The 26,270-nt window shown below is 37.6% G+C and overlaps 2 protein-coding genes across 2 annotated transcripts in view; both read left to right on the plus strand.

The window, feature by feature from the left end:
- The window catches only part of GPR149 (G protein-coupled receptor 149), an 82,969-nt gene extending 66,285 nt beyond the window's left edge, over positions 1 to 16,684 (plus strand). The window contains exon 4 of the mRNA XM_025289512.3: positions 15,287 to 16,684. Coding sequence (XP_025145297.1) covers positions 15,287 to 15,859 — 573 coding nt within the window. The 3' untranslated portion in view covers positions 15,860 to 16,684. The remainder of the gene's footprint in view (positions 1 to 15,286) is intronic.
- Positions 16,685 to 22,318: 5,634 nt separating this feature from the next.
- DHX36 (DEAH-box helicase 36) overlaps positions 22,319 to 26,270 on the plus strand; it is a 46,284-nt gene continuing 42,332 nt past the window's right edge. The window contains exon 1 of the mRNA XM_025289514.3: positions 22,319 to 22,767. Coding sequence (XP_025145299.2) covers positions 22,516 to 22,767 — 252 coding nt within the window. The 5' untranslated portion in view covers positions 22,319 to 22,515. The remainder of the gene's footprint in view (positions 22,768 to 26,270) is intronic.

The raw sequence follows: 26,270 nt of genomic DNA on the forward strand, positions 1-26,270 counted from the left end.
TTGGTGCTCTGCGATAACGATGAGGGGTGGGATGGGGAGGTGGTAAGAGGAAGGCTTATGAGGGAGGGGATATATGTATACATATAGCTGATTCACTTTGTTGTACAGGAGAAACTAACACAACTGTGTAAAGCAATTATACTCCAATGAAAATAGTTTAATTAAATAAATTTAATTGAGAAACATTTTATATAATATATAATTCTCTCAAGTGTACAATTCAATGATTTCTAGTAAATCTGTTTTAGAACATTTTCACCACACTGGTTAGATCCCCTATGCCCATTTATGCTTAACCTACCACCATCCCTGTCCCACGATACCCCTAATCTGCTATCTATCTCCATGTGTTTCTTGGTTCTTTTTCCTATATTATGCAGTCTGATAAAAATATTTTGTCTACTACATTTTTATTAATACCATCAACATGAATTTTAACACATTTTCTAAAGTATAGTCATCTTACTAAAAAAAAATTGTATTTATCCCTTGAAACTGTCTTATGAATGAAAATGTACACTCATTCTTGACCTAACTCAGGTTCATGAAGTATGAGAAAAGAAATTTGTGCAACAGTTTTTAGTAGGATATCCCTAAGTGATACAACACCAATTGAATGGTGTTTATCATTTAGATGAGAAAAACCACTTCATTTCTTATAATTCATTATTCCTGATAAAATTGTATATTCTAAATAGAATCAATGCATGTTTATTCTATTTGGAATCATGATGTTTTCTTTCAAATTACAGTCTATTCTCTATTTGTTAGAAGAACAGAAAGAGTTGGTAGCACATGGAAATAAATTTGGATACATACCATGTTGTCATGGAATGTTTAACAGGAGGATTCCTATGTGCTGTTTCTCATAAATCCTCTGTTCCTCATCAGTTTCTGGCAACAGAAATGGGTGGAACGGCACACCGCTCCCAGGACTGAGGTCATAGGATGAGACATGTATGAATCTCCTTACGACAAAACTGCTTAGTCTCGATCCTCTTTCTTGAGATATGGATTGTCTCCTGACCTTAGGACCATTGTTAATCCCTGTTCCCTTGGTAACAGTTGCTGTATGTTTGGTATTCTGATCTTTATCATTGTCAAAAGAAATTCCATGTACAACAGCCTATATATACTCACAGAAAGATCATTAAAGCACTTTTGCTCCATCAAAGCTTGGGGCCCAGTGTCTTTCTTTCTTTCTTTCTCTCCCTCTCTCTCTTTCATTTTCTTATTGTCGACTCTGGACCACCAGGTTCCGGTCCATTAAAAGACTGCAACACCATGTCTAAACCGAAATGTCATTATTAGAGATAATAATGAGAGATACAAGAGATTCAGTTTCTATTAGACCAGAGAATGGAAAACCTAGCCAACAATCCCAAGAGCTACAACACAGTTAAATTCAGAATACCCACAGAATTTCTTATAGCCTGTGATGATTGTGCTCATGGGTTCAGATAAAGTCCCAAGGTATGAACTGAAAATAGGAGAATAATAATTACCATAAATAAAAAATAAAGCAGTTTAAATGCAAAGATATATTCATTTCAGAAGCTTATATTTTGGTCATAAGATCAATGTAAAATTAAGATTCATGCTGAAACATGATCATTTTTCATCAGATGGTTACTCATTTATAATAGATGTCATTTGAATAAAATATTAGAATAGATGAAAGGCATGTGAAAAGATAAGAGTTTGTTTCTCATCACATTCAGCTATAAATGGGCTCTTGGGGCCTTTCTATTAACCTGTCAACTGAAATTGAATTCTCTCCTCTACTTCTCTTAACTTGTTGCTAACACTAGAAAATAACAAAATCTGTTCACTTGTGAAATCATATGATTTGAGAACCATAAAGTGTATGTCCTTTGCTGCTTAAAGTGTGGCCCATGGACCAGCAGCCTCAGCATCATCTGAGAAATCTTTTTAAGTACAGAATCTCGGACCACCACAGACCTACTGAATCAGAATCTGCATTTGCACAGAACAAAAGTTTTTAATTTTGATGGTCTAATTTATTAATTTTCCTATTACAAATTGTGCTTTTGATACCACATCTAAGAGCTCTTTGCCTAGCCTTAGGTCTCAAAGATTTTCACCTATGTTTGTACTAAAATGTTTATAGTTTTACATTTTATATTTAAGTCTGTGATCCATTTTGATTCAATTTTTGAATAAAATATGAAACTTGGTTCTAGGTAATTTTTTTTACCTATGGATGTCAGTTATTTCTGCATCACTTGCTGAAAAGTCTATGGAATTGGTTTTGCACCTTTGTCAAAAAGCAGTTGGGCATATTTGTGTGGGTCTACTACTTCTGGGTTCTGTATTCTATTCCATTGATCTACATGTCTATCCCTGCACCAATAACACAGTCTTGATTTTTGCAGCTACATTGAAATTAGGTAGACTGACTGCTCTCACTATATTAACTTTTTTTCAGAATAAGTTAATGATTCTGTTCATTTGTCTTTTCATATTAACTTTAGAATAAACATGTTTGTATCTGCAAAAAACTTGATATTTTATTAGGAATTACATTAAATCTATCAGAGAAGGCAATGGCACCCCACTTGAGTACTTTTGCCTGGAAAATCCCATGGACGGAGGAGCCTGGTGGGCTGCGGTCCATGGGGTTGCTGAGAGTCAGACACGACTAAGTGACTTCACTTTCACTTTTCACTTTCATGCATTGGAGAAGGAAATGGCAACCCACTCCAGTGTTCTTGCCTGGAGAATCCCAGGGATGGGGGAGCCTGGTGGGCTGCCGTCTATGGGGTCGCACAGAGTCGGATACAACTGAAGCAACTTAGCAGCAGCAGCACATTAAATCTATATATCTATTTGTGGAAAACTGAAATATTTAATGTAATGAGTCTTTCAACCCATGTACATGATATGTCTCTCCATTTATTTGGAGCTTCTTTAATTTTTTTTATGCATCATATAGTTTTCCAGCATATAAATTCTATATAGGCTTTGTTAGACTAACAGTTAAGTATTTCAATTTTTGAGCAATCTTAATTTCCAATTTTGATGTCCATACAGTCATTTGCTTGTATATAGAAATAGAATGATTTTGCAGGTTTAACTTGAAGGCAATGTTGGTTAGCTCATTTATTAGTTTTAGGAGTTTTTGTCGATTCCTTGGGATTTTCTGCCTAAACCAAATAGTTTTTCTGCATCAACTCATTTAATTATATGACTCTTCTTCTTTAACCTATTAATATGGTGGGTCACATTAACCTATTCCTGAATAGTGAAACTAGTTTTGTATTTGAAATAAACCTCACTTAGTCATGAAGTTTAATTCTTTTTATTGATTGCTTAATTCCATTTACTTATATTTGTTAAAATGTTTGCATTTATATTAATGTTATATCTTCTGGAGTTTTCTTTTTGGGGATTGTCTCTGTTTAGTTTTAGTTTCAGGGCAAAACTAGCCTTTATAAAATGATTAGGAAATAAAGATTGTTACAGTAGCATTAAATTATCAGCATCCTCCTAAGGCCCTTATCTCAACACTAGTACTCCACACTAGCAAAATCAATGTGGTTTCCTCCCTTTTACTTGCCTCCTAAAACAGCTAATAGTTTTGGAGCACTTAGTAAAAGGCACTCAGCTTACATTTTACATTCATTAACTTAACTTAATCATTTTACATTCATTAACTCATTTATTCTTCATATTTTGCAAATGAGACAAAGATACTGACTCGGCTGATTTCAAAGGCAGGTATACATGACTCCACAGCTGTATTTTCCCAGGACCATCCACAATCACAAGAGTTTTGCCTCTGCAATTCCACTATAGTCCATCCCACATATGCATTTTCTACTACCTGTACTGAAGTTCAGATCTCCTTTTCTTTTGTACATCTGCATGCTCAGTCACAATGAGTTAAAAAACTTCCTAATTGGTTTCCCTAAAACCACACTCTTCTTCCTCCAATTTGTCTTTCACAGGCTACCCAGTTATCATGTTAGACCAGAAGAAGCATAGCAGAAAGTATATGAACTCTGGGATGAGTTTAAATCACAACTCAAAACTTAACTTTCTATCTAACCTATGTCAATTAACTTCTTCTCACTTCATTTATCTATAAAATGAAAATAATTTTACCTTCCTTATGGACTATTATGTTTCACATGTAAAGTGCCTGTATAAAATGCAGGGCCTCTACATAGTAGGCCCTTATACATCTTGATTTTCTTCCTTTTTGTAAACAAAAATGAGTGGTCCCCTCTTGCTTATGAGATGCAGTCAGAGCTTGTTATCCTGGTGGACAGGGCTCTTGACCCTAAGCCCAACCTCTGTTTTCAGTCTTATTTCCCTCTGCTATGTCATTCCTCCAAATTCCAATTTGTCTTCCCTCATCTTGGAGTACATTTTTCCTAGTTTCCTGCCAACTTTTCCTACTTTCCTGCCAACTTGTCCTACTTAGAAATCATTCTCTCTCTCTCTTTTTTTTTTCCAGTTTGGAAAATGGCATTTGACTTTATACTTGACAATGTTTGGGTGGGTTTACAATAAACTTATGGAAGCACATTAAAAATTACATGAAGAGTACCAGGGAGCCTGGTGCTCTTCACTAGTTATGCCATAAGTGCTTGTGAGGTATGTGCAAAGTGCATGATAGTAATGGTCTGAGTTTTCTAAGTTTAAATTTCTTTTTAAACCAAGTGTTTTGTATATTTCTTTTCAATAAGTGCCAAAATTTGTCAGTATTACATGTAAATAATTGGTTTTTATTTATTTATATATTTATTTGCCACACCATGTGCCTTGCAGGATCTTAGTTCCCTGACCAGAGATTGAACCTGGACCCATGGTAGTGAAAGCACCAAGTCCTAACCACTGGAGCACCAGGGAATTTCCATTTAAAAAAAATGTTAATTCTTTATTGTAGCATAGATTCTATTTAGAAAATGTTTATAAAGTTTTATGGACTTTTACAGTAAAGTGTAGAAATGATTTTCTAAAATATCTCTAAATACTCCCTTCACTTCCTACAGTGCATAAATCCCTCCATCTCCTTTGTTCCCACAAGACATCACAGGTTCCAGCTGGTTTAGGAGAGTAAAGTGTTACTCATATTTTATTCCCTAACTCTACTCATTGAAGTAGCAAAAGGGCTAAAAACAAAGTGCTTGGGACAGATAGTCCTGGATCTGGATTTGACCATCCCATTTCCTAACAGGTGCTTCCCTGGTGGTTCAGACGATAAAGAATCTGCCAGCAATGCAGGAGACCCAGGTTCAATCCCTGGGTCAGAGAAGACCCACTGGAGAAGGACATGGCAACCCACTCCAGTATTCTTGCCTGGAGAATCCCATGGACAGAGGAGCCTGGCGGGCTGTAGTCCATGGGGTCACAAAGAGTCAGACACGACTGAGTGATTAACACACACACACATTTCCTGACTGGAGTTATTGCCCCATGATCCAGTTATGTCATCTATAAAATTAGGATGATGAGTGTCTTTATTTAAAAAGGTTGATGTGAAAATTAAATAAGAAAATGTATATAAAGTATTTTAGTAAAAAGTCTAATACATGTTTGGCAGATGAGTAAATATTTGTTATGGTGATTATCAATCCCAAATTTGCTACTCAGTTGTGAGACTCTTCATCACTATAAAGACAAATCTTAATTATAGCTCAAAGGTCTGTGAGAATTAAAGGTGGAATATGCTAAAATGCCTAACACTTTCTGTGCCAGATAGTAGGAGCATAGAGGCCCTGCTTTCTCACCCTTCCTCTTTTCTTTGAGCAATTCATGTGTCTCCTTCATTTTGGTTTACTAAAGATTTAAATGAAGGTGACGAGGTGACACAGGGAATATTTGGGAACTTGAATATATGAAAATATATCAATCACATAGTTTTAAATAAATTTCCAAATGTAAATTATTAAAAGTATAGTTTGTTATTTTTCTTACAAAGTTTTCACTCTCCCTGCTATTTATTTAAGTGTCCCTATAGCTTCTCCTCCAATCTGTCTTTGATACACTGCTTAATTCCTCAGTGTCTATACTTTGAAATGCCTAAAATTCACCTAAATCACCTCAAGATCCATCTATATATTTTTAATTTGGATTAAAATTGTCAGTCACTTGGATTATTTGTGAGTTAGTGATAGAATTCTAGGGCAGAAAAATCCATGATCCACCACTTCCGGTGAAAGCAGATTTCTTTTCAAGTGGCAACATGGTGAAGTGGAAAGAGCATTTAACTCAGAGTTAAGCCACCCAAGCCCTGGTGCCAGTGCTACTATTGCCCATGTGGCCCTGGGCAGATTCACCGCTCTGGCTGCCAGGTCTCCTTTTATAAAATGGTCTCTTATGAGCCCCAATGATCCCACGTGTTGTAATACCGCTATCATAAATTGAACGACTCAAATAATCATCAGAAACTTCACCTGTTAGGAGAGAGATTTTAGAGCAACTCTTTTATATTATAATTTCACCCTGGATTCACCTAGAGGCTTACAGTGAAGAAATAAAAAGTTCACTATGCTCAAGGTCAGTTAGTCTGAATCAATTATCACAGCAGATTATTTGTGCTAATGTGTTTACGTGACATGCTGGCTCCTCCTGAAGCATTTCTGAGCAGACTGCTTTTCATTTTCAGATAAAAGAGCTCCCAGCCACCTACGCTCAGGAATACAGAAATAATGGATTATCATTATTCCTGACAGCATATGCTAATTCATACACTTTTAAATGAAAAGAAAGCAGAGACTATGAAATGAGTAGGTTTATGTTCTCTGAATCTATCATTTTTTATCATGCAATAAACTTTCACATACAATTCAGTCCCTCAATATTCTATTTGAATTTTAAAAAGAGTATGGTCTAACACGACCTTCTGATGCACTTTAACTATCATTATTTATTGTATAAGACTGTTAAAATAAAAATAGATAAATTTAAAACGGCAATACAGGTATCCTCTGCTTTTCGAAAATTCACTGTATTCCACTTCACTTTTATGAAAGACCTACACTAGTACCTTTTTTCACTAACTGAAAGAAATCTGAAGAGGATTTTTTATTTTAATAAGAAAGGCAAAAAATGAAAATAACATTCAGTGTTTGTTTGGCAACAAGCCTTTATAGGAGCAGCACACACCCAGAGCTGCGAAAATGGCACCACTCAGCTTCTTCTCTGGAAAATATACTCAGCATCTCAGCATCAAGCTGCCATAGCTTTGAACTGTGTCTGTGAGCATCTGTGCTTTATCTCAGTTTATTTTGTGTATCTATTGGTAAGATGTGTCCTAGAAGAACTGCTTCTTCACTTTACACCACTTCAGCGTATGAAAGCATTCATAGGAATGCTCTACTTTCAGATAGCAAAGGAAACCTGAATTTTTAAAAGTTGATCTTATGTTTTGTGCTTTAGAAAGTCAAGATAAACAAAGCACTACTGTATAGGACAAGGAACTATATTCCATATGCTATGATAAGCCATAATAGGAAAGAATTTTTAAAAGGATATTATGTATATATATCTGAACCACTTTGCTGTACAACAGAAATTAACATTGTAAATCAATCATACTTCAATTTAATAAAAAGAAAGAAAAGATATGGAATCTAAAAACTCTACAAAGTCAATGCTGTGGATTCATTCATTCATGGAAACATTTATTCACTCAACAAATATTTTTTGAGGGGTTGTCATGTGCTAACCACTGTTAGAGATAGCAGAGAAAATCAAGATCAACAAAGAAATGTTCCTTTCCCTTGAGGAGATTACATTCTATGTGGATTTGAAAGACTTGTAACAGTTCCAGTCTCCACAGGCAATAGGCAGTTGTACAACTTTGCAAAACGTTTATATGCATATTTATTTTTGTGCTTCTTTGCATAAAATATTGTATTAGTTTTCTAGGGCAGCTGTAACAAGTTATCACAAACTTAGATAGCTTAAAACAACAGAAATCTATTGACTCATATTTTTATGCTCCTCTGAGACTCTAGAGGAGGATTGTGTCTTGGTTTATGACAGCATAACTCCAAATGCTGTATCCTTTACATGTTCACCTTCTTTATGTGAATCTATATCCAAAATCTTGGGATTAAGGTTTACTCTAATCCAGTATGACTTCATCCTAATTTGAGAACATCTACAATGATGCTAGGCTTCCCTAGTGGCTCAGTGGTAAAGGATCCGCTTGCGATGCAGGAGACACAGGTTCAATCGCTGGGTGGGGAAGATCCCCTGGAGAAGGGAATAGCCACCCACTCCAGTATTCTTGCTTGGGGAATCCCACGGACAGAGGAGCTTGGCTGGCTACAGTCTATGGGGTCGCAAAAGAGTCAGACAGCACTTAGCAACTAAATAACAGCAACAAAGATTCTATTTCCAAATAAGGTCATATTTATGACTATCAAATTTTATCTTCTATGTGCTACAAAAATATTATCTCCAAGACTACCAATTGTCTTTACCATTGCTTTCAGCATATACTTCTACACAGACATTTTGAAATATATATATTTATTATTTATTTGGCTGCACTGGGTTCTAATTGCAGCATGTGGGATCTAGTTCTCTGACCAGGGATCAATCTTCAGCCCCCTGCATTAGGAGTCTGGAGTCTTAGTGACTGGACCACCAGGGAGGCCCCCTACACATTTTTAATTATTCTGCAATCAAATCTGTCCATCTTGGACTTTGTCATTTCTAATTTTCATTTCAGATTTGCAAAGTTCTTCTTCACTCAGATTTTTAAAGAATTACTAAGATTCAAGAAATAATTTTTGCATATTGAAAAGGGAGTCTGATTTCATTTTGTAGTGAATAGCCAATAATATGTAAAGGCCCACTTGAATCATTATTTTGAAATGCCATCTTCATGACTTACTATGCCTGGTTTCTTGACTCAGACTTGCTTGATCAAATCTTGCCATTAACACCTTGTATTAATTACATAGCTTCATATCATGTTTGCAAAGTCCCCTCATTAGTCTGCTTTCAAATTTCTTGGTTATCCATAAGCATTTAGTCTTTGAAATAAATCTTAGAAGAAATTTTTCATGCTCTAAAATAAAAGTCCATTGGTATTCCATTGGAATTTTTATTAAATTGTATTAAATCAATAAAGTAAAAGAAAATTGTCATATTTAAACACAGAGTTTTCCCATATGGAACAATTGTTTCTTCTGTCTCCTATTTATTTTGAACTTTTTTTTCAGGCCTCCTTTTCCCTCACTTCACCTAGGTTAGGTGCTGCTTTTCCATATTTTCATAATACTCCAGCCTGGGTCTATTATAGAGCTAATCACAGGAAAATCCAATTGTTTATAAGCTTCAGTACTCTGCATTTTATGGGCTCTTAAGAGAGTCTCTTCATTCCATTACTATAGACCTACCAGCTAGCCAAGTCCCAGTATACAAATCTATCTGTTCTCCCACTTCTAATCTGTCTCCATTTGAGTCCTTCTTCCATAACCATAGTCCTCCTTCCATATCCTTGGGCTTCCCTTGTGGTTCAGCTGGTAAAGAATCTGCCTGCAATGCAGGAGACCTGGGTCCAATCCCCAGGTCCGCAGGTTGGGGAGATCCCCTGGAGAAGGGAAAGGCTACCCACTCCAGTATTCTGTCCTGAAGAATTCCATGGACTGTATAGTCCATGGGGTTGCAAAGAGTCGGAAGTGACCAAGCGACTTTCACTTTCACTTTCCATATCCTAAAAGAGGTGGAAAATCCTGCTGTTCTATTCAAATTCTTTCAGCTCCCTCCTTGAATATCTATTATTGCTCCATTAGTTCAAGTTCCATTTTCTCTCACTTAGAGCAATGTTTCTCTAACATAAATAAAAGACAAAAGAAAAAAATTATATAAACCTCTTATGACATTGCTTAAAGACATGCAAAATTTGGTGTAAACTCCTTACTCTTGTACTTCATATACAACTGTAAACAACTTATATATTACTTTCATAACCAATGAAATTTAAATTACTGAATTAGCTTAAAGTAACAGTATGATTTTCCTGAAACTAACCTTCCAACTTTGAATTATGAGTATAAAGTATGCTCAGATATATTTCTTTATAATCTGCCTCTGTGTTTTTATTTCTGTGACTCTCAATCATAGCCTTTGGAATATTTCACAAAATAATTTCGATAACTGGGGACTCTGTACTATTTCAGAATAACCAGTCTTCATACTTAGCTAAACTCTGGCACTATGCACCTCTCAAATGCCAGTTTTAATGAGTTGTCATTTGATAACTCAGTAAAGCTTGTTTTCTCATTCAAAAATAAGGTTAGCATGGAGGAGCTATTGAAATCTGCAGTATTTAGATATATAAAATTAGATACAAAAAAATGTCATATTTGCTTTTGCTTTGATATTAACTGCTCATCAGTGATGCAAGTTGGTTACATATAAAAATATAGTTACACTGTTGATTACACAGTGAAAATTCTTTTTAAGAGACATGCCAATACTTCTGGGCACTGACAACTTAGTTTTCTCATCCCATCTTTTTTAAACTAGCATACTCCATAGGAGTTTGTTTATAGAATGTACCATGCTAATGAGAAAACTTAGGAACAATTTTTAGAGTACCGATGTAGGGATTTTTTTTCCTTGCGATAAAGTATAATGTAAGAAGGGTCGCTTTCATGTTAACTAGCTCTCAGAATAAAGAAGGCTGTACATATAATTCACATTATTAAATGACAGCCAAATTTTCTGATTAAATAATGTGTTGGTCAATTTTGATTTAGAAAAGAAAAAGAAGTTTCTGGATTTTTCTCAGGACGGAAAGTTTTTAGGTTGGCCCTTAAACTCACAACTTACTACTCAGAAAGCAAGGCTTTAAAAACTGTCAATCTTTTCTTGATTCTTAAGATCAATTTCAAATGACACCCCTACATAAAATCTAGCAGAGGTCCTAGCTCTACTGTTGTTGTTCAGTTGCTCAGTCGTGTCTGACTCTTTGCAACCCTATGGACTGAAGCACACCAGGCCTACCTGTCCTTCACCATCTCCTGGAGTTTACTCAACCTCATGTCCATCAAGTCAGTAATGCCATCCAACCATCTCATCCTCTGTGATCCCCTTCTCCTGCCTTCAGTCTTTCCCAGCATCACGGTCTTTTCTAATGAGTCAGCTCTTCGCATCAGGTGGCCAAAGTATTGGAGCTTCAGCTTCAGCATCAGTCTTTCCAATGAGTATTCAGGATTGATTTCCTTTAGAATGGACTGGTTTGATCTCCTTGCAGTCCAAGGGACTCTCAAGAGTCTTCTTCAACATCACAGTTCAGAAGCATCAATTCTTCAGCCTTCGGCCTTCTTTATGATCCAACTCTCACATCCATACATGACTACTGGAAAAACCATAGCTTTGACTAGACAGACCTTTGTTGGCAAGGTAATGTCTCTGCTTTTTATTATGCTGTCTAGGTTTGTCATAACTTTTCTTCCAAGGAGCAATCGTCTTTTAATTTCATTGCTGAAGTCACCATCTGCAGTGATTTTGGAGCCCAAGAAAATAGAGTCTGTCATTGTTTCCCCATCTATTTGCCATGAAGTGATGCGACCAGTGATCCCATGGTCCATGATCTTTGTTTTTTGAATGTTGAGTTTTAAGCCAACTTTTTCACTCTCTTCTTTCACTTTCATCAAGAGGCTCTTTAGTTCTTCTTTGCTTTCTGTCATTAGAGTGGTGTCACCCACTTATCTGAGGTTATTGATATTTCTCCCAGAAATCTTGATTCCAGCTTGTGCTTCATCCAGCCTGGGATTTCACATGATGTACTCTGCATACAAGTTACATAAGCAGGGTGACAATATACAGCCTTGACATATTCCTTTCCCAATTTTGAATCAGTCCATTGTTGCATGTACAGTTCTAACTGTTGCTTCTTGACGAGCATGTAGATTTCTCAGGAGGCAAATAAGATGGTTTGGTATTCCCATCTCTTTCAGAATTTTCTAGTTTGTTGTGATCCACACAGTCAAAGGCTTTAGTGTAGTCAATGAAGCAGAAGTAGATGTTTATCTGGAATTCTCTTCCTTTTCCGATGATCTAACAGATGTTGGCAACTTGAACTCTGGCTCCTCTACCTTTTCTAAATCCAGCTTGAACATCTGGAAGTTCACGGTTCATGTACTGTTGAAGCCTGGCTTGAAAAATTTTGAGCATTACTTTGCTAGCGCGTGAGATGAGTGCAATTGTGTGGTAGTTTGAACATTCTTTGGCATTGCCTTTCTTTGGGATTGGAATGAAAACTGACCATTCCCAGTCCTGTGGTCAGTGCTGAGTTTTCCAAATTTGCTGGCATATTGAGTGCAGCACTTTAACAGCATCATCTTTGGGGATTTTAAATAGCTCACCTGGAATTCCATTACCTCCAGGAGCTTTGTTCGTAGTGATGCTTCCTAAGGTCCATTTGACTTCGCACTCCAAGATCTCTGGTGCTAGGTGAATGATCATGATCACACCATCGTGGTTATCTGGGTCATTAGGATCTTTTTTATATAGTTCTTCTGTGTATTATTGCCACCTTTTCTTAATATCTTCTGCTTTTGTTAGGTTGATACTGTTCCTGTCCATTATTGTGCCCATCTTTGCAAAAAATGTTCCCTTGGTATTTCTGATTTTCTTGAGGAGATCTCGAGTCTTTCCTATTCTATTGTTTTCCTCTATTTCTTTGTATTGATTGCTGAGGAAGGCTTTCTTATCTCTCCTTGCTATTCTTTGAAACTCTGCATTCAGATGGGAATATCTTTTCTTTTCTCCTTTGCCTTTAGCTTCTCTTCTTTTCTCAGCTATTTGTAAGGCCTCCTCAGACAACCATTTTGCCTTTTTGTATTTCTTTTTTTTGTTGTTTTTTTTTTTTTTTTTTTGCATTTCTTTTTCTTGGGGATGGTCTTGATCTCCACGTCCTTACTCTATTAGGATAGATAAAGCTGAAATTTTTTATTTTTTACACATCTTTCCCACTCAGTCATCTGTGAGGTCTTTGGATGCATGTAGTGAAAATTAGAATCTTACAGAAAGTATTCAGAAATGTTTAACAAATGATGAATACATAATAAATAAAGTTTACCCAAAGTCGCCACCACTCTAACAATGCTCTGCTGCAGTACTGAACTTAGGTATTGTCTCTCTGTCTTTCCTGTTTCAGTCATACAAGTAAAATTGGTAAAGTTGTTTCTTTGCCTCAGTAGAAGAGCAAACTTAACTTTATGGTGTAAATTTTCAAAGTTTATGTCCCTTTATGGTGCAAGGCCTTAAATCTAGGTCCCCAGGTTCCCTTATGGATAAACAGAATTGAGGCCTTCTCTTTAGTATTTAACTGGGAAAGACTAGTGATGTGTCTCACGTGTTCTAGACTGTATTTTTCTTGGTCCCTAAATTCAATGGGTGTGACATGAAGGCACCTGAATGAAGCTCATGATGCATTCTCCCTTAAAAATTTTACCTAAGTAGATAAGAATCCACACTGTTCCTTAATAGAGGATCCCAGTTCTAGGCTTCCCCTAGCCACTCATAGGTCCATGGCAAATAGGGTGACCAACTGTCCTCATTTTCCTCGGACTGAGAGGCTTCCTAGATGCAGGAATTTCAGTGCGGGAACTGAGACAGCCACAGGCAAACTGGGAAGGGCAATCATCCTAGATTGACAAAATGCTATGAGCCCTCATGCCCATTCCCCTGATGAAAGAAACATTTAAGCTGGTCCAGTGAGTAATTCCAGTCTCTATAGGTGGAGATATATATATATATATATATATATATGAAGTGTCTGCTAACCATCCCCTTACCCCACCTTCTTCTGGACTAACGACATTTCTTTAGTTACAGCAATGGGTTGTGAATCTTACCCACATGATAGAATCACCTGGAGGGCTTGCTAAGTACAGATTATTGAACCTCACCCCTAGAGCTTTTATTTCAGTAGGCCTGGAGTCGGACTCAAAAGTAGCATTTCTTGTAAGTTATGAGCTGATGCTGATAATGCTGCTCTGGAGATCTAGCTTTTAGAACCAATGCTCTAAAAGTTTGCATATTACTGTCTTCTTCTGAAACTAACTGGGCTTCCCTGGTGGCTCAGATGGTCAAGAATCTGCTTGCAGTGCAGGAGACCAAGTTTGGGTTGGGAAGATCCCCTGGAGAAGGGAATGACAACCCAGTTCAGTATTCTTGCTGGGAGAATTCCATGGACAGAAGAGCCTGGTGGGATGTAGTCCTTAGGGTTGCAAAGAATTGGACACAACTGAGTGACTAACACTGTCACTGTCTGAAATGAACATGTAATCAAAAAAGTCAATTGAAAGTATGAAGGCATGAATCAATAATATAAAGTACACACTATTGGAAGAATTAATCTTTATTTCTTATGCAGTTCTCAGTGGTGAGTACAGTTTAAAACCAAAATTTTAATACTTTAAAATGTAATATAAATTTTTGTAGGGGTGTGGGGGAGTTCTCTATTACCAGGTTTACTTTAATGACTGTGATTTCTCTGTGGAAAAGTAAACACACTGTACTACACAGTTCTGGTGACATTTGGTTCCTCTACTGTGTGCTCAAATCTGCAGTTGAAATACTCTTTATATTTAATCTGAACCACAGTTTCACAATTGTCACTGTCTCCGCTTCCCTAGTGGCTCAGAGGCTAAAGCGTCTGCCTGCAATGCGGGAGACCCGGGCTCGATCCCTGAGTCTAGAAGATCCCCTGGAGAAGGAAATGGCAACCCACTCCAGTACTCTTGCCTGGAAAATCCCATGGACAGAGGAACCTGGTAGGCTACAGTCCATGGGGTCGCAAAGAGTCGGACACGACTGAGGGACTTCACTTACTTACTGGCATACAAAGGGAGGGAAAGTGCATTCAAATCACAGTCTGCACTTCTCTCAACCTATGAAAAGTTTTTAATGTAACTGAACATGTAACAAAAATATAAAAGCAATTCCGAAGTGTATACATACATTTGATTTTATCCTTATATTCTGCCCAACTCCTGCTGGCCACAGTACACACACTTGGCTTTCAACTGTAGAAATAGATCCCTCATCCTCAAAGGTAGGTTTCTGACTGCCCTCATTTAGATGTCGTATTTGACCTAGAAGAAACTAAGTACAGAGCTTTGATGACAGAATTTCAATCCCGTATCTGTAAAAGGTTTCCATGGAAATGAGTCTGAACCAGAATAACGTTACCATTATCATGAAAAAAAAATGATGAAAAAATGAAATGGTCCCCTCTCAGACACTAGTTTTCAATAATAACCAATTTTGTCTTTGTCCCCAGCGTTCTGGAGGTGCTCTGGCCATTCCCTTGTGTGCATTCCAGGGGACCGTGTCTCTCCAAGCCCCGACCGGGAAAACCCTATCTCTGTCTACCTATGAGGTGAGCGCAGAAGGGCAAAAAATAACCCCAGCCTCTAAGAAAATAGAAGTCTACCGATCCAAAAGTGTTGGCCATGAACCAAACTCAGAAGATTCTGCCTCCACATTTGCGGACACCAGTGTGAAAATACACTTGGAGGTTCTTGAAATTTGTGATAATGAAGAGGCCCTGGACACGGTGTCAATCATTAGCAACATCAGCCAGTCCTCCACGCAGGTCAGATCGCCTTCCCTACGCTACTCACGGAAGGAGAACAGATTCGTTTCCTGTGATTTAGGGGAAACAGCCTCATATTCTCTCTTTTTACCCACAACTAATCCCGATGGTGATATCAACATCTCCATTCCAGACACTGTGGAGGCACACAGGCAGAACAGTAAAAGGCAGAGCCAAGAGACTGTTGGCTACCAGGAGGAAATCCAGCTGTTAAATAAAGCTTACCGGAAAAGAGAAGAAGAAAGCACGGGCGACTAGTGATCATTTAGCCTGATAAAGGCAAGAATGGCTCTGCAACTTCAAATGACTAAACTAACACCTTTGTTCTGAGGCTTATTGATTTTCTTTATTATTTGTTGGTTTACATAAGCTTAACAGACTTAATAGTTAATTATTTTTAGCACAAACAGCTGAAATTAGTGCAAACACTTAAGTGCTTTTGATGTGTTACTTATAGATCACTCACTGTGGCAATTAAAAGGTTCTGTTTCTTATCCGATTTCTAAAAATCTTTTCTAAATCAAAACCCTGGTCTAGTTTACTAATGTTTTCACCTATATCTGTCAACCTCAGAGTAAACAGAAAATTGTATAAAGTCATTGAAAATATTGTTCTCATGGACGTGTCTTGACACATAATGTTGGCCCTTACTGCAAGGGGGAAAATGACATTTTGGGAATGGAAAGAATGTAGCAAAACTCTGAGTTGTATGTGAAGAAAGAAAGAGAGAAAAAGAAGTCTCTCCATCGTGTCTGACTCTGTGACCCCATAGACTGTAGCCTACCAGGCTCCTCTGTCCATGGGATTTTCCAGGCAAGAGTACTGGAGTGGGTTATATGTGAAGAGGCTTGCCTAAATGTGGCTAGCAAAGCAAGCTTATTACAGTTACTGTTTAGCTTCATACTGATATCTAGGAAATACATTCCTGCATAAAATAGCAAATAAGCTTTCAACTCTGAAACATGCATGTCCCTAGTCTGTACCTAGTTGTTCCCTTCATTTCTATAAAGTACAAATTGTTTACTGATTTTTTTATTTCTCTCTTAAATATGAGTGTTCTCCTTTCATCTTTTCAGTATGTTGACTGCTCTTAAATATATTGTATGTTAGAAGTAGAATTGGAAGTAGCTCTTAAACATAATGGAAAAGGTTGTAAATATCATTTCTAGAAGTGTTTTATTTGAACAGAAACTAGGAAAAAAACACTCCAAGTTCTGTGAGGTACACCCAAGTAGAGTAACAAAATTCTGGGTAGAGCAGAGGAAAAATCCTCTAATTCCAAATTAAAGGGTCTGTTTCTAAAGCTGCAGATTTGGCAAACCTCCTTAGCTGCTCTTGAAGCATAGAAAATTTTAGTTCACCTATCTTCCAAGTTTAGGTGCTTTTTCATTTCCTTCCCAAAGATGTGTGTGCCTCAAGCAAAGAAACAATTCAATATAATTTATTGATTGTGAGGTATATGTTTCAAGATTAATTTTTAAATGTGTTACATTGCAAAAATGCAGATATCACCTTGTTAGAATAATAGTAACGTACGTATCAAAAATTAAGAAGTGATTTTTCTTTAAATTGCTTTATTCTGATCTTTGTGTAAATATATATTAAATGTATTACTTAAATGTTTATTTTTCAAAGTTATTAAGTTGACATTCTACATTTTTAAACTTTGTACTCTCTCACTTTATTCACATATCTTTATTATTAATTACAGACTGAATTATTTTTTTAAATGATTTATTTGGGCTTCCATTTCATTATGTTGAATCAGAATGCTAAATTACTTCACATAATCCTTCAGATTGTTTTATCTTTAGATTATTTTTTTTGCTACCAAGAAATCATTTTCAAAATAATTCAGATGTATTCATTACAAATATAGTTAATTTAATATTTTTTAAGATCAAACTTGAGGGTTAATTTAATATATGACAAATGGCCAGATTAATCTGACAGTATAAATCAACAATGTTAAATGCCTGTTATAAAAGCAAAAGTTGAATATTCTAATAATGCTTTGTAAAAGATGGGTTTTGATATATTAAACTTAGTTGTATAACTTTATAAAACAGAAAAGTGATTTTGCTGCTTAAAGTATAATTTCTACCAGCAAGGAAATTACAAACAGAATCATAATAAAAATGAAGAAATGCAGCACTTTGAGTGGAAAGGAGGAGATGATGAAAATCAAGGTTTAATGAACATAAGGACTTGATTGTATGACAGTAACAGCCCTCTCTCTCCTGTGTGCCATTTTCTTTTCACTGGACTTGGGCCTATGCTGGAGGAACTGAATACAAAACAAAAAAACACTAGGATATTCCCATTTAATTGTCTTTGGTTGTTGAATTAACTATATGATGGATACACTTAAAAGTTCTGTTGTATTGATACAATACCAGGATTATTTACCCTCAAGCCATAGACTAATCAGCATCACATTGGTAACCTGTAACACTTCAAACTTCAAGGCAACAGGAAGTGGATCTCAAGAAAAATCTACAGGGGCCTATGCCAAAGCATGAATGGCTCCTATCAATCCCTGTTAAGAGAGGGGAAAGTTCGACTACACCAGTATAAAATCTGCTTACTCTTTAATGTGATTATGATTGTAAAAATGTGTTCTGGTATAGGACATATCCTTATAGATATTTTGTGCTATGTTTAAATGTCTTACCTTTGCATTGTTATATTGTTCTTATTATTAATAAATGCTCTACTTCATATAGTTTATCTCTTTTCTACACAGACTGATATAGCTGAAGACAAAAACTGTTTACTTAATAAAAATATCACCACCTGGTGGTGACTCCTATAAACTGAAAAGTCATAATACCTATAATTTCCCAATAATATAAAAGCATATTACATAATCCCAAAGACTTCCAAGAGTTATGACTGACAGAGGCAACCATTTTGAAGATAGCAAATATCACAGTATTAATTAGAACATAATTTTTAAAAGGCTTGGTAATGCATTATTTGGAAGTTTTTTTCTCAATGTAGTTCTGTAGTACTGAATTTAATAAATAGATTTTCTCTTAATTTCTTATACAATTCAGCTACTTTCATTCATGTATTCATCATAATATTTAGTGAATGCCTATTTCATGCTAAAAATTATTCTAGGTACACAGGATTATAACTATGTAATAATTATGTAATATTTTGCAAACAAAACCAAAAAAAAAGTGTGTGTATCTAAACATATATACTGTGAATAGACTGTGAGCACACACGAGACTTCTTTGACTTCCTTTTTTCTTGGGGAGTCTAGTTGTTTTACAATGTTGTGTTGGTTTTGGCTGTAAAGACTTTCCTCACATCTGACATCATGTGTGAGTTCTGGTGTTCCCCAAACCACTATCAATTTAAATAATTCACTAGAAGAACTCATAGAACTCCTTGAAAGTTGTATAGTCACAGTTATGGTATGTTACAAGGAAAGGATACAGATCACAATCAGCCAAGAGAAGAAGCACATACAGCAGAATCCAGGAAAAAGGCCTAAGTATGGAGCCTCTGCTTTCCTTTCCCTGAGGAGTCATGAACAGCACTACTTCCCTAGCATCAGTGTGTGACAACACACGTGGAATATTGCCAGTAAGGAATGAATCTTGCTGTGCAGCCTTTAATGGGACTTCATCATGTAGGAGTAGGGCAAAGATGGTTGACTGCTCACAAGACTGATCTCAGTTTCCATCTCCTCAGGAGGTCAAGCTTATATGGAATGAATAACTCAAATCACATTTTTACTATCTGGCTGATCTAAGGACCTCAAAGTCACTTCTATCACGTATAACATTCCAAGGGTTTAGTTACCTCCCCCGAAGAGCAAAGGTCAGGCCTCTCTTTGGATAGGATTAAGCTCTTCACTACATATATGTACATTGGTCATATACAGCTCTTTTACAGGTCATACACAGAGCTTCACTACATATATATGAATATATCTCCGGAGAAGGCAATGGCACCCCACTCCAGTACTCTTGCTTGGAAAATCCCAAGGACGGAGGAGCCTGGTGGGCTGCAGTCCATGGGATCGCGAAGAGTCGGACATGACTGAGCGACTTCATTTTCACTTTTCACTTTCATGCGCTGGAGAAGGAAATGGCAACCCACTCCAGTGTTCTTGCCTGGAGAATCCCAGGGACAGCAGAGCCTGGTGGGCTGCCGTCTATGGGGTCGTACAGAGTTGAATACGACTGAGGCGACTTAGCAGCAGCATGCATATATCTCAGGTAATGCTAAGTATTTTGACATAAAATAGGCAGCAGATGTAATTTTTAAAAATTAGAATAAAGGAATAATGACAGAAGAAGTGTTGTTTTCAAATATTTCAATGAGGAAAGCATTCACTGATTAAGGTAACATTTCATCAGAGATGCAAGTCAAAGATCAAGGTGTTAACTGATTTGGTTCTTGGTAAGAGCTCTCTTCTTGGCTTGTACACAGCCTCTGTCCTCACATGGCCTTCCTTCTGAGGAAAGAGAGAGCAAGCTCTCTGGTGTCATTTGAAACATTATTTCAAACAATCCACACTATTTACTTCTTCTTTTGTTCCTATCATCTCCAATGACTATCTACTCCTATACTGAAAAATTCACATACTTGTATATCAGGTGTGCCCAACGGGTACATTTATTTGAACTATCCATTCCTATAATTTTAATATTAGCTAAGAACTCCCAAAACATACACTCTCAGTCTTCTCGCTCTACACTTTTAACTCATAAAACCAACTGCTTTCTAGACATCAATTTGTATGTTTCATAGGTGCTCAAACTCTACTATTATTAATTATATATATTAACTCAAGCCTCGCCCTCCAACTTCCCCCCACCAAAATCTTCCTTATCCTATGTTCTTTATATTTTAGGATACAGTACCTCTCCATTGGATCATCTTTCAAATCTTCAACGTAGGAGTCACCTGACCCTTTCCTCTAATTCTCCACATCCAAGTGAATTACCAAATCTTGATCATCTTTTTCTCATTAGTATTTCTTAATTCCAGCCCTTCCCATATTCCATCTTGTTCTGTCGTCCCATTCTGTCTCCCCAAAATCACAGCCTAAGTCTCTCTACATACATTCTTGCCTTCTCCATTCCTTTCTACTCAAAGCAGTCAAAATAATATTTCCCTGATTTAAAATGTATTATTCTTTCTGTGACATGTAAGGTCTTTTATGGCCAGGCTCCTTTCTATCACTTTGGCCTTAACCATCAATTTCTTAAGTTTCAGTGTGGAATTTTCTCACTCTCTAACATTTCCATCATCTTTCTTCAAGCACAATGTTCCATCCACCTGTAATAATTTACTGCTTACCCTCTCATTCTTTAGAAAGAACCTGATTCCAAAATTATATTCTTTTCCCATAACATCTCATGGCTATTGGTGGGTGGGGGAAATTTTTTTTCCTTTACCCTCCTATGTTTAGTTCTCTGGGACTTGGCATACTAAATTGACAAAAGACAGATTAGCAAGTGAAGGAAATGAAAATCCACTTCAGTATTCTTGTCTGGAAAACCCCATGGACACAGGAGCCCGGTGGGCTACAGTCCATGGGGTTACAAAAGTCAGACACAGGTGAGCACACCCATATGCACACAAAACAGATTTAATCACATATCTACAGGAGTTCACAGAATTGTGCCTCAAGGCAGGGGTTAGAACTTGGCACTTATGTATCATCTTTTAGGGAAGGGAAGGAGGAGAAAGCTATTTATGGGAAAACAAATGGTTTTTATGAAACATAAATGTGCTTTTATGAGGATAGATGGAAGATATTTTTGTTACCAAGTCTTTTTAGGTGTGATGCTGATTTGCAGTCTCCAGTGACAAAAGTCCATCTAGTCCATCTTCTCTGATTACTCTCCCAAGGAAGGGATTTATGACAATAAAGAACTGAGTTCTTCCGGGAGGCTGTGTTTTTAGGCATTTAAAAGATTTTAGGAATTCAATTGCTACGGTTCAAAATAATGTTTTTTGCCACAGTGAAATATTCTGAACCCCTTCATATGGCATTTTTCTTTAACTCACAAGGTACATCTTTTGCCTTTATCTTCTCTTAAAGACTGCAAGCAAATGAAAGTTGATGCCATACTTGTCTTGTTCAGTGAATATCTCCAGCACCTTTAAATCAGTATATGTATAAATGAACTGGATAGTCCCAGGGAAAATTGCAAGCCTGTGTAGCCAAGCCACTTGATTATTCAAGAATAGCTCGTGGAAGATACTCAATGGCCTGCTTAATCAGCAATAGACAGCTTCACCTGAACATAGGAATCTTCAACTGCTGTTTTACTTAAATTGCCTAAGTGCTCTACACTGAATTTGGGTAAGCAGGCTCATTTTATGCCTTTAGATAAAGGTAGTAAATAACGACAATCCTTTAAGAGAGGCAGGAACGTTCTTATACTTAATCATAGATTTGAAACAGGTGCTAAGCTGTTTTCATGCCATAGCCACTAGTTCAAAAATATTAAAAGGAATTAATTTCTTAAAGACTTCAGGGGGAAAAACATTCGACTCACAGGTTCTTTTACTGTGCCAACCGAGATTTACAGGGCCTACTGGGAAGCAAACTCCCAAGAGAATAAACTAAAACCCAAAACCCGTTTCCTCACATGCTGGAGTTCCGGAAAGAAAACCTATAAGCCTCCTGCTGCCTCTCCCTCCAAAGGTATAAAGGTAAACATCTCTGAGCACAACACAGATTTCACCTGAGCCAACCCGGGGACCTCCCGGGCCGACGTCCTGTGACGTCACCGGAAATGTCTGCTTGTGACATTTAATGTCCCTCCCTCTTGCGCTGGGCGCCGGAAGCAAGGCAGAAGTGGACGCTCACCGGCTTCCGGCCCCGGTCGCCATTTCCAGCGGTTGCAGGTACTCACGAGTTGAGGTCTGCTGGGACAATGAGCTATGACTACCATCAGAACTGGGGCCGCGATGGTGGCCCCCGCAGCTCTGGCGGGGGTTACGGAGGAAGCTATGGAGGCAACCATGGAGGAAGCCATGGGGGTAACCGAGGCTCCGGAGGTGGCGGCGGCGGAGGTGGTGGTCGAGGCGGCCGAGGCCGACATCCCGGGCACCTGAAAGGCCGCGAAATTGGCTTATGGTACGCGAAGAAACAAGGCCAGAAGAACAAGGAAGCAGAGAGGCAGGAGGTAAACTGAGACTCGGTAGTGAAGGGAGGATGGGGCTGGACAGGTTTCTTTCCCAGCCTTCTGTCCACCCACCCTCCCCACCCCCCCCCCCCCTTTTTTTTTTTTTTAACTTTTTTTGTGTTTTTTTAAACGGTGTATCTGCTTCGTGAAGTGCAAGTGCTAAAGCTTCCTGTAGTGGATACTATAGCGGTAGTGGAAACGTTGGCCACGTGCATCTTACCTGGAGCTGTTGAGGTTTATGCGGGCCAAGAGTATACTTTGCTTGAAAGACAGGGAACTGGGAACCAAATATTAAATTGAAGGTCCATCCGGAATTAACTTTATTGGGTATCACGTAGTATCTGTAGCTACCCTTTCCGTTATGATAATGTTACTTTCATTTAAGTTCTTTGCCTGATGAACTCTAAACTAGCGGTTTTATACATTAAATACAGGTTTGCGTGGAACAAAACTGTCAAGCACTATTTTGAATGTAGATCCTTCCAGCTTTCATTTTAGTATTAAGATAGGCACAAACTCAGGTTTTTTATTATTACGGTGGGCTGCGGAGATTTCTGCTGATTAGGAGCTCTTTGAGAAGGAAACCTAGGATCCTAGAAGTGGAAGAAGTTTCGAGAGTTGATTTGGTCTTTTGTATTCAGCTGGCAGTTGTTCCTTTGATTTGTATACCAAACACCTCTCTGTAGTAAAGGAACCATTAAAGTTCCCCGAGTGACCTATTGTAATAATTATGTATGTATGATTAAACCTAAGTCTTCTTAATATGAGCTATATAGTAGCTTTCTACTGACTTAAAAAGCATCTTTCATATTAGATGCAGAGTGTGATTGAATCACCATTTAGGCTTCTGTGTTTCAGTTATCACATTTCTTTGTTTTCCTTTTATCTAACTGAACTGATGTCATTTTTATTGAATTAAGGGGAACATTATCCATTTACCTTAACAATTTACTGTTATTCTTCAAACGACATATTTATTTGACATGCAAATAATTAGCGTATTCATTGAGCAAACTTTTTTAAAGTTAAGGGAAGCACATCTAAGTTGTCTTGAAATTGGGAGAATGATTGAATGATTAGTATTAGAGAATATACATAGTAACTTCCCAAGAATTCTTTATCATTTTTTTTTACCCCTTTTTTCACACAAGGTTTTATGCACGTTGCTATGGAGATCTGAAAGGTATTCAAGGAGCTTACAGTCTAGTTGGAAAAATAAGAACAAACAGGTGAAACGTTAAGCAGGAAACGTTAATCAGGAAAATCTGTTATTTCCACCTGAAGCCAGTTGTACATTGCATGATTATAAACTAAACTCTTGACTTCCACCACCTCCCAAAACCTTCTCCATTTTAGTACAAGTCACTGCCAGTTTTTCATTTGTCAAGGCCAAAATGAGATTTGTTTTGATTCTTTCATTTCAGCAAATCTGTTTTCCTCCTTCATATATCTCAAATCTAACCACCTATCTCCACAGTAGTTACCATAGATCAAGCCACTATTTTGTTGTCTGTCCCTGAATCTTAGCTGCCTGGTCTTCTATTTCTACTCCTTCCCATAAAATCTGACTCTTGTATAGCCTTCAGTTCAGTTGCTCAGTCGTGTCTGACTTTGCGACCCCATGAATTGCAGCACTCCAGGCCTCCCTGTCCATCACCAACCCCCGGAGTTCACCCAAACTCATGTCCATCGAGTCGGTGATGCCATCCAGCCATCTCATCCTCTGTCGTCCCCTTCTCCTCCTGCCCCCAATCCCTCCCAGCATCAGAGTCTTTTCCAGTGAGTCAACTCTTCGCATCAGGTGGCCAAAGTATTGGAGTTTCAGCTTCAACATCAGACCTACCAATGAACACCCAGGACTGATCTCTAGGATCATTTCTCTTTCTATTTCTACTACTTCCCATAAAATCTGACTCTTGTAAAGCCTTAGATCATCTCATTCTCTAGCTGACATTTGAAAGCCAGGTCACTTCTGTCTCAGTCTCATACATTTCGGTCACATCCTAATGTGTTTTCCAGGAATCTTGGCAATTGAGATTCTACATATCAGGTTTCCTTCTATGACCCATACCTTTCTGAGCTCATTTCCCAATCTGATGTAATTAAAGCTTTCATAAACATACTTTTTTTTTTTTTTTTGCTTTTTTCTTATAGTTCTCATACCATTCTCTAAAATTATCTCTCCATTTTCTCTACTAAATATTTCAATTTTTTGAAATACTTCAATAATTTGGCTCAGCCTCTGTCTTTTTTTGATCACTTTCAGCCCTGCATGATTGCTTGCTTCCTGGTCAAGATTCCCAAACTTTTACCTTTTAAGTAATCTTTCTGCTTACAGTGACTGTGTTCTAATGATGCATTGTTAGAGTTTCAAAAGATATTTTTGGGGCTCTAGTGTATTTGAAATAATATTAGAGGCGCCTTACAGAAATTGTGGTGTGTTAGGTGCTATAGGGCAGTTAGAATACAATGTTTAAGTAGTACAGTAAGAAAGCTATGGGCTTATCGCCTGACTCAAATTAGGAAGAGCTTAGTAGGTTCCCTAGAAAAAGAAACCCTTAAGCTGAAACTTGAGAAAGTATATTTGTGTTTTTGACTTGGGGTCTTAGGCAGAAGCAGCAGCATGCACCACAGCCTAGAGGTCAAGAGGAATGTGTTCAAAGAACTGAACAAGTAAGGGCATGGCTGAGGAGGGCACAAAACAGACTATATTTTAATTTGCAACCCAGTACTTATGTATAACTGAACAAGACGTTTCATAAAATAATTCTTAATTACCTGTACATTGCCCTGGGGCTTTTGTTTTGTTTCTATCTTTCTGCCCTCTCCTCCTGCCCCCCTTTAATGCTGGCCATGATACTTTCATTGTACAGATAGCAGTATGAAAGGTCCTGGACTAGAAGATAAGCAGAGCTCTGATGTTCTTTCCCCTAAGAACTCTAGCAAAGTCATTAAAGCATTTTAAGCAAAAATGAGGCGTTAGATTTGTGTTTAAATTCACTCTGGGTAGCCGTATAGAGAATGGATTGAAGAAGAGACAATTCTGGGACGGGGAGACCAGTTAAGTAGCCCCTGCAGTAATTCAGGTGAGGAATGACACCTTGAATTAGGACATTGGCAGTAGGGATGGCAGAAGTGGACAGCTTCAAATGTTTTAGGAGATAGACTCAAGATGATTTTATCTGGAGGAAGGGGAAAGCAGGTGTGAATGAATGACACTAATGACTACAAAGAGCACACTTACTGGAGGAAAACAGTGGGATCAGCTTAAGCACACCAAGTGTGGTATTATAGGGCATATAAGTGGTGGTTTCAGGGAAGTAGAAGGCTGTGTGGATCTGATACCTAGAGGAATCTAGACTGCAGGTGAACACTTGACAAGTTTGTGGGGCTATGCCTAGTAGTTGGGATATAGGAGTGAATGGGAATAGTGATGGGGACAGGCCTGAAATCTGTAGACCATTGCTTCTCAAACCTGAATCACCTGGCATCTTGTAAAAATG

Source organism: Bubalus bubalis, chromosome 1, assembly GCF_019923935.1.
Source record: "Bubalus bubalis isolate 160015118507 breed Murrah chromosome 1, NDDB_SH_1, whole genome shotgun sequence".
In the NCBI taxonomy this organism is placed as follows: Eukaryota; Metazoa; Chordata; class Mammalia; order Artiodactyla; family Bovidae; genus Bubalus; species Bubalus bubalis.